Raw genomic sequence first — 13,548 nt, forward strand, 5'->3', positions numbered from 1 at the left:
TTTAGGTATTTGCATAAGTCTTATCTATTTATTACATTTCGCCTGTGCACACAACTTTAGTGCCATGTTCTAGCATGTTCATTGTCTCTCTGCAGGTATTGGATAGTGACATGCCTGTGGGGGATGGAGAAATGGTAATGATTGGCCTCGCCCCTGCAGATGTGGATGAGGAAGCGTCTTATACTGAACTAAAACCATCCACCACTCTCCTCGTACCTGTAGAGCTGGCTGAGGAACCGCAGAGACACCTTACTTTACAGACCCTTAGCAGTGCCCCAGATGAAGCACCTCCAGAAGACTGTGGCAACTTTACTCTTGTGTTGGATCCCGATGTGGAGGAGGTGCCTAACACTTTAGAGTATGATTTAATGCCTTTACATGAGCAAGGGCAACCAAAGGATAATCAGCTTAACTCTGAGTTGGGCACCTTGGAACAAACTGATGCTCCTGAAGACTTGGAACCAGAGATTGAGCCTGTTGAGGAACCTAAAACCGTAGAGGAACCAGCTGATGTACACAGTGATCAAATGGTGGAACCAACATCTACATCAGAATCTTTTCTTCAAGAGACGAAAGAACTTTGCAGTGGTGATGTGCTAGATTCTGGTCCTTTTGAAATACAGGAAGAATCACACACCTCCGCATATGTCAAAGTATTAGAGTTGTCTCCACCTGAGAATGTTTTGACCTCAAATGAGCTCTTGGAAAATGGTAATGAGGCTGTGTTGCATGCAAATGACAATATAACTAAGTCCAGTCAAGTAGATCTCGCAGAGGAGGAGCAAATGGATTCTCAAGTACCTTCTACACAAAGACGTGTTACAAGGAGTGGCAAGCAACTGCTGGACATTCCAGTTCCTGTTACACCCAGAAGCACCCGAAAAGCACATGTAGAACAGTTGGGTAATGACGTTGACCAAGATATACCTTCTGCGAAAGTATCAAAGCCTACAAGTTCAGCACAAAAGACCCCACAGAAAGCCACACCTAGGAAAAAATCCAGAAGACTAAGAGACACAGTTTATAAAGAAGAGGAGCCCATATCAACTGACCCCAGCAATGACCCACAACCACAGACCAGACAGAGTGCCATAAAAGCACGCCAAACAATCGTTGAAGTTCCATAGACGCAGCAAGTAGTCTTAGGCCAAGGCCACACGGACACGGGTATATTTATAACCGGAGTTTTCCTTTAAAAAAAATCCCGTCCACACGTGCTGGGTTTAAATTAAATATTCATCCACACGATAAAGCAAAAGCACGCTACCAAGCGCTGTCAAGAGCATGCCACACCAGCAGGTGGGGATATAACCCAAATCGTGTTCCGCAATATAGTGAGATAACTGAGCATCTATCTGTATACATGTGTCAAGGCCCACCTGGCTCAAAGCAGACCTGACATAAAATGGGGAAGACCACACCGTAGCGTTAAGTATAAATATATATTTATTTACATAAATGGCCGGAATCAGCATAACAAAATATAAGGCATAACATGTCTTGAAGTAAAAGGAATATAACAAAACGAGGACATGGGAGCTTCCAGAGAAACTACGCGATCGGAGAGAGCTCACTCGAGACTCTCCCCATCGGGGCAAGCCACAGGAATGAGCGAGAAGCCAAGAGAGAGCGTCCATGGGGAAAAACCCCGCCTTTTATAGTCCAACCCCTTCAATCCTAGGCGCCACCCCTGCCCTCAGCACCCTGCGGAAGACAGAGACAAGCAACACATAGAATAAAGGAGAAACATCAACGGGGTCCTAACACCTTCCCCCCCTTCAAAACAGAGGCCCACCTAAGTGGGACTCTGTATTGATCAAAAAAACTATTTCAAGGCATACCACCATACTATACAACCCAAAATCCCATTACAAAACCCTAGTTTAGAGGTTCACCAACCACCACCAAGTGTATTTCCCAACCTCATTCTTTTCATACTCCCCAATCCCCCATCTTCCCATCCACCAGCAATCCAGGGCCCTTAGAAAGCATTTTAAGGAAAGATCAAGAAAAGGGAACAAGAGGGACAAAATTATGAGACAGAACAATTACTCAACACTACCACAGGAGCGGGACAACGCATCCGCAATTACATTGTCCACACCCCTGATGTGACGTATGTCTAAATGATAGGGTTGCAGGAACAAAGCCCATCGCATGAGCCTTTGATTGGGATTATGGATTGTGTGCAAGTATGTTAGAGGGTTATGATCTGAAAACACCACTAACGGTTGTATCCCCCCACCCACATACACATCAAAATGGTCTAATGCCCATATCAAGGCCAAAGCCTCCTTTTCAATTGTGGAATAATTAACTTGGGATTTGTTAAATTTCCGTGAGAAGTAGCAAACCGGCCGGTCAATGCCATTCTCATCAATTTGCAAAAGCACTGCCCCAGCACCGACCTGACTGGCATCCACCTGAAGTTGAAATGGCTTGTCTATCCGAGGAGCCGCCAGCACAGGCGCACTGCTTAACAACACCTTAACATTCTCAAATGCAAGCTGGCACTCTGCAGACCAGACAAATTTGGCCCCTCCCTTAAGGAGGTTTGTAAGTGAACAAACAACAGTGGAAAAATTACTACAAAAACTTCTGTAGTAACCCACCATCCCCAAAAACCTCATCAGTTCTTTCTTCGTAGCAGGTGGAGGGAACTGATCGATGGCTAAGACTTTAGCCCGGACTGGGCATACTTTCCCCTGGCCCACTACTTTCCCAAGGTAGACTACAGTAGCACGGGCAAACTCACATTTTGCCAAGTTCACTGTTAATTTTGCTGCCAACAGTCGCTCAAACAATGCACGTATACGGGCCAGATGTATATCCCAGGTGTCACTCACTACCACAGCATCATCCAGGTACACAGCGCACCCCTCAAGACCCGAGATGACCCTATTCATCAACCTTTGAAAGGTTGCGGGAGCGTTACGAAGTCCGAAACTCATAACTTTATACGAAAATAGGCCAGACGGGGTGATAAACGCAGAAATCTCCTGGGCACGCGGTGTAAGTTTGACTTGGTAATACCCCTTTAACAAGTCAAACTTGCTAACAAAATGCGCTGCACCTACATGATCTATACAATCATCCACTCGAGGAAGCGGAAACGAATCTGGTTTCGTCACCTTATTTAACTTGCGGTAATCTGTACAAAAACGAAAGGTGTTATCTGATTTACCAACAAGCAAACAAGGGGACGCCCAACTAGAATAGGACGGCACAGCCAAATTATGATCCAATAAATACTGTACCTCAGTATCCATAATTTTACGTTTGTCAGGGCTAACACGATAAAACCGCTGGCGAATTGGTAAAGCATCCCCAACGTCTATATCGTGTTCTATTAGGTCAGTACCTATAAACGTGTCAGAAAACAAAACACGAAATGACCAAATCAAAGACTTCAATTCAGTGCTTTGCTCTGATGAAAGATGATCCACCAAGCTATCCAAGTTAGCCAATGTCTCTGAATTTTTAAGTCTTGGCTGTAGCATCGAATCAACAGTGCCCCCACGGTCAACCTCAGCTGCCACCATTAGATTACTAGGAGGAACACTGGCTACAGCCACAGCAGTAGATGACACATCCCTACAACCTGGACCAGGAGTTGACACATAGTAAGGCTTGATCAAATTAACATGGCATAACTGGGTAGATCTTTTCCTATTAGGGGTAGCTAACAGGTAATCACACTCAGATACTTGTCTAACAATAGAGAAGGGGCCAGCAAATTTAGCACAAAATGGTGAACCTGGCACAGGCAACAAAGCCAAAACCTGATCCCCTGCATTAAATGTTCGCTCCACCGCTCGATTATCAAACGTCTTTTTCATTTTCTGTTGAACCCTAGTCAAATTTTCACTGGCCATCTTCCAGGCCAACAACAATTTCCGATGGAACCCATTTACATAATCAATCACATTCACAGGAGGTTTGGGCTCCTCCAAGTCATCCTTCAACAGAGACAAAGGTCCACGAACCTGATGGGCAAAAACCAATTCATTGGGACTAAATCCCACACTGTCTTGCACAACCTCTCGTGTTGCCAACAGCAGCCATGGTATCCCCTCCTCCCAGTCTTTATTCAATTCAAGGCAGTAAGTACGGAGGAGAGATTTTAAGGTAGAATGAAAACGCTCTAGAGCCCCCTGACTTTGAGGATGGTAGGCACTACTTAACTGTTGCTTAACCCGCAACAACTTTAAAATGTTCCGAAACATTTTTGAAGTGAAATTAGTACCCCGGTCACTTTGAATCACTTTTGGTATGCCAAATATTGAAATAAACTGCGAAAGTGCTTTCACCACCGCCCTCGTAGTAATACTTCGCAGCGGGTAGGCAGCGGGATAACGTGGACCTTTTTTACAGTTTTTCTCCTCCTTTTGTATTTAATTATGAGCAGGGCCGTACGTAGGATTTTATAAATACCGAGGTCCATATATGTATATTTCTAGGGCATGCACCCCAGGAAAAAAATCTTATTTCTCTGCTCTACATATATGAATTTTAAAACATCAGAAAACCAAAGAATCAAATAACTATAGATTTTTTAAACTATGTCAGTATGCAGAAGATTTGTGTTGGTCATTAGGAATACATTTTAATTATTATTTTACCATGGGCACACTGGGGTATGTCAGTAAAGTAAACATAAGCTTACTGAATATAGAATCATTTTAGTGAATTAACTAAAGGCTATCAATAATTCGTTTATTAAATTAATTCAAAATATGAACACACTTATTATACACTTAATATGCTGAAATACATAATATGCAGGGAACTAGAATTTTATAAATGGGTTGGCCAAGGCTACTTTGGGGTCCATATCCCATGAAAGAAAACTGTAATTATTAAAAAAGCATAAATGAATCTATGATTACTTCACATTACCCCACATTAGATTAATATTCTTCTTGCCCTGCATGCATTATACTAACTGTGTAAGATGTAAACATAAGGTAAGCCTTCATTTTAAACTTCTCACATCTGTTAATGATCAAAAGGCTTCTTGTTAACTGCAGTAACTTTAGCAAAAGTTGTTCAGAAAATCAAAATTCCACGATAAACCTTAAACCTACTTTTAATAGCAGAGCTCAACACTAGAAAGAAGTTACAGTCAGGACCAGTGAGTGATTTTCTCTTCTTTTGTTATTTAAATATAAGCCAAAAGATGAACGTGCGCTCATTTAAACTCTGTGCACGCGCGTTACCGGTGGATGAAGCATTGTACCGTGCACGTGATGCGTCGCGTTTTCAAGTTCAAGCTTCGCAGCAGTCCAGTACAACAAATGAATCATACAGTAAAAAAGATATCTTAAAGAATTAAAGAGTGGCGTTGAATTTTGTTAATGAACACGCTGAATAACGGGAAGTGAATTACTGGAGTTAAAGCAGCGCATTAAATTTGGACATCCATATGTGCTCAGCTGTCAAGGTGACAAGACACTGCGTTTCATATTTCTCGTCAATAAACGGCTGTATAATGTCAGAGTTTGATTACTTATATCTTTCTTGCACTTCCACTAACTGCGCATCTGACCCCTGCACTTCTGTCTGCCTGGTTTGATTTTATTGGTCATCTCGGAATAATTTTGACTTTATCTTACTTAATGGGGTGCAGCTCAGATCTGTTGGCCTGTGACATCACACTACCGCGAGATCTATTTAAAAGCATACTTAGTCATTTACAATTGAATCAGTCTCGCGGTGCTAAGCCGTCACATGCTGATCGGTCTGCGCAGCCAGAAGTCAAACGAGTGCTGAGCATTGAGTCAAATAAAACGAGCCGAGATCCGGACCTCGTGGACCTCAATGGTGGGTACGTTCATGCGTCCAGCTTCAATAATGTATCATATTAATTTGAAACAGCAACCCAGAATATTTGTCGCAAGCATTGATTAAAACAATGATGACAATAATTACTTGAAAAAACTACTTAAATTCTGGACCTTTTGGCAGTAAGGGGGGGTTCGTTCGAACCACCCGAACCCCCCCTGCCTACGGGCTTGCGTTAGTCATACTGTGCAAAGACACGCAATTACCTGTTTGGTTTTCTTAGCCCACGAACTGAAAGGCTTGCCAATCTTCATCATTTCGCTAAGCCTTTTACACCTTTATCGATCTTCAAAACATCGGAGCCTTCCTGCATTATAAGTTTGACCATGCTAGCTGAAATAAACGTCTTTTACCTCAGCTTAACGTGATACAGTCAGAAAACCCGGAGTGGATCCGGTCCGTAGTGATTACAGAACGCTTACTGCGGAGAGAGGAACGTGATTTGGCTCCACTCCAGGCTTTGATCACATCCCAGAGACGAAAGATCTTTGATTATTTGCCCAGATATGTGGGTGATTTGAACTAATTTCCAGGCATCATAACATTACAAAAGGCAATCGAAAATTTACTACCTCGTCAGATGACGTTTACTACTTTTTACTGGCCTTAATTTGGCATAATTTAATTTACTACCTTTTACTACCTTTTACAACCCCGCGGAAACCCTGGAGTAGCCTGACACATCACTGTTAACAAATATGTACACCCTGACCTAGATGATGGCAGTGGGCCCACACAATCAACAATAAGATGTTTAAAGGGTTCCCCTACTGAGGGAATAGGACACAGGGGCGCAGGCGCAATTGACTGATTTGGTTTACCTGCCAACTGACATACATGGCAAGTTTTTATAAATTTAGCCACATCCCTCTTCATCCCTGGCCAAAACAAATGCTGCAATAACCGCTGGTAAGTCTTACGGACACCAAAATGACCTGCCACATCACCATGTGCTGCCTGCAAAACTATACTACGAAACTGTTTAGGCACCAGTATCTGTATAACTGGGTCCCCAATTTCCCCATTACACGGAGACCATTTACGTACCAACAGATCATTTACAACAAAATAGCCATTTGCTGCACTTCTCATGTCTCCCTCAGGCAAAGCATCAGCCAAAAGTCTCACAAACTCCTCATCCTCCTTCTGTGCTAGTACCACCTCCTTTCGCGGAAGGACAGGTGGCAGTTTTGGCAAATTTAAGCTAGCACAGTCTCTACTTGACCCTTCTGACTCTTGGTCCCCTCCCTGATCACGACTCATTGCACGAGTCACCACACAGGAGGTAAACACCTCAGGAAAATCATTAAAACACTGGTCAGGTTCTACAGGCAGAACAGATTTAATGTGTACTACAGGTGGCGGTGGTATCTCGGGCCACACCCGTCCCCCTGCCAAATTATTTCCTAAAATCACGTCGACCCCTTCAACAGGAAGTGACGGACGCACCGCTACGACAACGTCTGCTTTGACAAGCCCAGACTCCAAGGTTATACGATGGAGCGGAACAGAGATGGTATGCATTCCAATACCTCGGATAAGAACAAACGATCCGGTGTCGGACACATCAGAAAAAGATAAAATTGAACCCAAAATAAAGGATTCTGACGCTCCGGTATCACGCAAAATACGTACCGGCACTTTCTCCTCACTCCCCACCAAGGAAACAAAACCCTTGGTAATGAATGGGCTATAGCTCTCACTAGCCATACATTGATCCAAGGACAACACCTCCCTAACTGTATCAGTGTTTTCTATCCCTAAGTACAACGGAGTGACATTACTGACTAGAGTGGTATTCAATTGTTCACACACTTGTTTATCAGAATGCGCAGCTCTAACCACACAACCTGCGCCCTTTGGTGGCCACTCACTACGTCGCTTATCCCGCAATACAGGACATTCCTTTTTCCAGTGACCCTTCTGCAAACAGTAATTACAAACATCCTCTGACTCAAATTTTTTATTGACACTAGGATCATTCCTGGGTACACTAAAACGCTGAGGGCGAAAATCTTCCTGATAATGGGAACGGAAACTATGTTTATGAATCAACACATATTTATCAGCGAGCTCAGCTGCCTCATTTGCGGTTTTAACATCATGTTCATTAATATACGTAGCAATACGTTCTGGTAAGATGTTCTTAAATTGTTCAAGAATCATTAATTCACATAGCCCCGCAAATGTATCCACCCCTTCAGCTGTACGCCAACGATTAAAGAGCGCAGACAGTTCACGCACCAACTCCAAGTGTGTTTGTTTATCCGTTTTACGCCATTTCCTAAATCTTTGTCTATAAGCTTCGGGAACTAGTTCATAAGCTTTAAGTATAGACTGTTTCACTACAACATAATCTTTCCGCTGTGAGTCTTCCAACGCAACGTAAGCCTCCTGGGCTTTGCCACAAATTACACTTTGTAAAAGCAAAATACGCTCTGAATCCCTCCAGCCATGATCCTCTGCAAGTATTTCGAACAGAGAAAAGAAAAGATCAGGCTCACGCTCATTAAACCTAGGTAACAGCTTGGTCATATTTGATAGTTTATCTGGTTGTGGGAACGCTCTTCCTTCTTCCAACAGTTTAAAACGTTGTTGTTCCTGCCGCAGTTTATCATATTCCAATTCTCTATCCTTCTCTCGTTCTGCCCTTTCCCGTTCACGTTCCCTAGCCAATAATTTGTCCCGTTCTAATTGCATTTCCAACAATTTCATTTGTTGCTCAAAAGTCAACGCCGACGTGAATGGAGGCGTCAAATCTCCAGACTGTGCCACCGGCTCTGGCAATGAAATTACCTCTCGTTCCATCAGCCCGTCCATAACTAACTGCAACAATGAATCTTTCTTAATGCTTTTAGGAAACTGTGATTCAAATCCGTAGTGTTTCGCTACTTTAACAAGTTGAGCTTTAGTTAAAGTTTTTAAACTATCTGCCGACGGGGCAGCTAAAAAATCACTCGTTTCCATTCACGTTTCCATTTCCACAAAACCTATTTTCCAAACTATCCAAGTACCAATATTATGCCAAACAATATCAAACTCAGTACTTCTCGCTCACTCTGTCCTTTTAAACTTAAGCTACACGTGTTTACCAAATTAAAGTGGTTCCTGACACAAAGAAGGACTATACACGATCTAGACTGGAGCGCCCTGCATCTAAATCAAAACAAAAACCCTATTTCCAAATCCTAATCTTCACGTGTCTTCGTGATTGAGCTGAATTCAGCCCCCCCTCGTTCAACACGCAAACACAACAAATAAGCAGAAAATAAAACAAAACTTTTTGCGGACTCACCTACGGCAGGGTGTGCACGTTGCTCCAAAATAATCCAATTCGCTAATATTTCTCTTCCCCGTAACAGGAACCACCAAATAATCAAATCAAACAAAACGTCGTGCATTCAAAAGTTTGTTTGTTCCGACCACACACATACGGCGAGACTCCTATTCTTCGCGTCACAACGGAACTAGCCAATCACTACGGGGGCTGCCCCAAACATCAGCTGAGCGTACTACGTCTGCTGCAACATATTACGCTCAACAGCGATCCCGGACGAACACCCCACATGTCAAGGCCCACCTGGCTCAAAGCAGACCTGACATAAAATGGGGAAGACCACACCGTAGCGTTAAGTATAAATATATATTTATTTACATAAATGGCCGGAATCAGCATAACAAAATATAAGGCATAACATGTCTTGAAGTAAAAGGAATATAACAAAACGAGGACATGGGAGCTTCCAGAGAAACTACGCGATCGGAGAGAGCTCACTCGAGACTCTCCCCATCGGGGCAAGCCACAGGAATGAGCGAGAAGCCAAGAGAGAGCGTCCATGGGGAAAAACCCCGCCTTTTATAGTCCAACCCCTTCAATCCTAGGCGCCACCCCTGCCCTCAGCACCCTGCGGAAGACAGAGACAAGCAACACATAGAATAAAGGAGAAACATCAACGGGGTCCTAACACATGTTAGAAGCCCTGTTAGCACAGTTATTATTAGCAAGATACGTCCGCTATTGCACAGAATCATCAACAAAGCAGTCAGCAGCGCACAATCTTGACATCAAACACAGTGGATAACGGCGCACTCTCTGACGTCGCAAGGCAAAACCCCCGGTTTTACTCTCTACACGTCACCACTGTAACCGGGGTTTCTTAAAAAGCTCACCCTGGCCGGGGTTTTCAAATATGCTCGGTTTCAGTGCCCTGATACTGCGGTTTCGTGTGGACGAACGGCTGAACCGCGTGAAAAAACTCACGGTTGTGAAGATACCCGTGTCCGTGTGGACTAGGCCTTAGAGGAGAAGTCTTCCCGAGCTCGTAGTATGTCAATTTTTGTCAATGTCAATTTTATTTATATAGCACCATTTTCACAACACATGGTTGACCAATGTGCTTTACATAAAACATACACCACATTTGCAGAGTAAGAATAAAAGTAAAAGTTAAAAATTAATATTTAAAAATTAAAAAGTACCATAAACAATATTTAAAATAAAATAAAAACTATAAGTTAAATCATGGTAAAACACAGTGCTTCAACCAGAAATAAAAGCCTTATCAAACAGATAGGTTTTTAATCTTGACTTAAAAGTGAACACAGAGGGAGCTAATCGAATAGAAGAGGGCAACTCATTCCAAAGTCTTGGGGCGATAGATGAAAACGCACAATCGCCCCTTGACTTCAGCCTCGTCTTTGGTGTAACCAATAGTCTCTGGTTTGATGACCGGAGAGATCTTGTTTCACTGCGTTCAATTAAAAGTTCAGATATATACAAAGGGGCCATACCATAAACTTGTGTATCGTCCGCATAGCAATGGAACGATAGCCCATACTTTCTGAAAATAGAGCCAAGAGGGAGCATATAGAGAGAGAAAAGAAAGGGAGCTAAAATTGATCCTTGAGGAACTCCACTGGTTATCGCAGCTTTACTTGAAATATGATCTCCTAACTTCACTGAAAAGGTCCTATTTGTCAGATAGGATCTCAACCACTGCAGGGCACTGCCAGTAATGCCAGCACAATATTCCAGTCGATCAAGAAGTATAGCATGATCGACAGTATCAAATGCAGCGGTTAGATCTAGAAGGAGTAAAAACGCATAGTTACCTGAGTCACATGTTAGCAATATGTCATTTGAAACTTTCAGCAGTGCAGTCTCAGTAGAGTGATGTTTTCTAAACCCAGATTGGAAAACCTCAAAGATCGAATTTTCAGCCATGAAAGATTGTATTTGATCAAGAACTGATTTTTCAATAATTTTTGAATAATTTGAAATGAAAGACAAGTTAGAGATGGGCCTAAAATTTGTCAGAATAGAAGGATCCATGCCCTGTTTTTTAAGCAGAGTAGTCCCCACATGTCTTAAATCCACCACTATTGTTCCTGTGCCCAAAAAGCAAGCAGTTAAGTGTCTCAATGACTATCGTCCTGTTGCCTTGACACCAATTGTTATGAAGTGTTTTGAGAGACTGGTTTTATCTTACATCAAAACCAATATTCCCGCTGATTTGGATAGCTATCAGTTTGCTTACTGCCAGAACAGATCAACAGAGGATGCAATTTCAAACACGCTCCATACAAGCCTGTCCCATTTGGAACATCCCAACACATATGTTAGGATGTTATTTGTTGATTTTAGTTCTGCGTTCAATACGATAGTGCCTCATAAACTAGTGAAGAAACTTCGCAACCTTGGACTGATTAATTCACTTTGTTCATGGATTGTGGACTTTTTTACAAACAGACCACAGAACGTCAGGGTGGGTAACTATACATCATCCACTCTCACCCTGAATACAGGGGTTCCGCAGGGTTGTGTTCTTAGTCCAGCCCTTTTCACTCTGTTTACACATGACTGTACACCCATCCACTCCTCTAACACTATAGTGAAGTTTGCTGATGACACCACTATAGTGGGGTTGATTTCTGGAAATGACGAGAAGCACTATAGAGAAGAGGTTCAACATCTAGTCGAGTGGTGCTTTGATAATGACCTGGTTTTGAACACCACCAAAACAAAGGAAATTATCACAGACTACAGAAAAACCAGGAAAACAACCCCCTCACCTCTTTATATAAATGGAACAGAGGTTGGACAAGTTACAAACATCAAATTCCTGGGCCTGTATATCACAAATGATCTAACATGGACTGTTAACACACGGTATGTAATAAAAAAAGCTCAACAGAGGCTTTTCTTCCTGAGGAAGCTTAAAAAAGCTAAAATACCTTCTCAGCTTTTGGAAAATTTCTACAGGAGTACAATAGAAAGCATTCTTTGCCACTGTGTGACAGTGTGGTATACCAGCTGCACTACACAGAATCGAAGAAATCTGGCTCGGATAGTCAAGACCGCACAAAGGATCGTGGGGATCCAGCTTCCCAACCTGGACACGGTTTATGCTAGCCATTTGTTTAAAAGGGCCAGTAACATCATTAAGGATTCAACTCACCCAGGTCATAGACTGTTTGAACCACTTCCATCAGGAAAAAGATACAGAGCAATAATAACTCGCACAAACAGACTGAGAAATAGTTTCTTTCCCAGAGCGGTAGCATGTATCACACCCTTTTCCCATACACTCAAAAAGAAGAGAACAACTAGGTGAACTGTCTGTTATATGTGGTTGTGGCTAGAAGGGATACAGCAATAGCGGAAATGTCGCTGTGTCTGAGTGCTGTTTTATACTAACCCTACCCCCAAAGTTGCATCCCATCTAGCCAAAACTGTTATATATAGTTTTGTTAAAACTGTTAAACACCTCCTTGAGTGTTTTTGAATGTTGGATCTGTTTAACAGGACAAAGGCGGCCCCAGAACCTCCACCGCCTGTTGAGATCAGTTTCCTCTCTCCTTTGGCTAGTCCAGCCGAACCGAACGCAAGAACTGAAAAGAGTACGGACGTGAAGGATACTCCCTTGCTGAAGATGAATCTACGACGTAAACGCATGATGGATGCCATTTTCCCTAAACCAGTGACACGGAGAAAGAAACTTTAATTGTGATTCATCCCCAAAAATGCATGGGATCTGCTCTTCCCTTTCCTAAGAACTCTGCAGCCTGCTAGTTTCTAATTAAATTAGATGTTTAGTTATTCCAAAAATTATCTTGAGAAATTATTTTATTACGAGAAGCACTATAGAGAAGAGGTTCAACATCTAGTCGAGTGGTGCTTTGATAATGACCTGGTTTTGAACACCACCAAAACAAAGGAAATTATCACAGACTACAGAAAAACCAGGAAAACAACCCCCTCACCTCTTTATATAAATGGAACAGAGGTTGGACAAGTTACAAACATCAAATTCCTGGGCCTGTATATCACAAATGATCTAACATGGACTGTTAACACACGGTATGTAATAAAAAAGCTCAACAGAGGCTTTTCTTCCTGAGGAAGCTTAAAAAAGCTAAAATACCTTCTCAGCTTTTGGAAAATTTCTACAGGAGTACAATAGAAAGCATTCTTTGCCACTGTGTGACAGTGTGGTATACCAGCTGCACTACACAGAATCGAAGAGATCTGGCTCGGATAGTCAAGACCGCACAAAGGATCGTGGGGATCCAGCTTCCCAACCTGGACACGGTTTATGCTAGCCATTTGTTTAAAAGGGCCAGTAACATCATTAAGGATTCAACTCACCCAGGTCATAGACTGTTTGAACCACTTCCATCAGGAAAAAGATACAGAGCAATAAT

The 13,548-nt window shown here is 42.5% G+C and overlaps 1 protein-coding gene across 1 annotated transcript in view; it reads left to right on the forward strand.

Annotated features, from left to right (window-relative positions):
- Positions 1-13,548, forward strand: part of LOC141365215 (uncharacterized) — an 83,117-nt gene that overhangs the window by 66,503 nt on the left and 3,066 nt on the right. The window contains 2 exon segments of the mRNA XM_073869184.1: positions 96-1,118; positions 13,297-13,435. Coding sequence (XP_073725285.1) covers positions 96-1,118; positions 13,297-13,435 — 1,162 coding nt within the window.

Source organism: Misgurnus anguillicaudatus, chromosome 7, assembly GCF_027580225.2.
Source record: "Misgurnus anguillicaudatus chromosome 7, ASM2758022v2, whole genome shotgun sequence".
Lineage (NCBI taxonomy): Eukaryota > Metazoa > Chordata > Actinopteri > Cypriniformes > Cobitidae > Misgurnus > Misgurnus anguillicaudatus.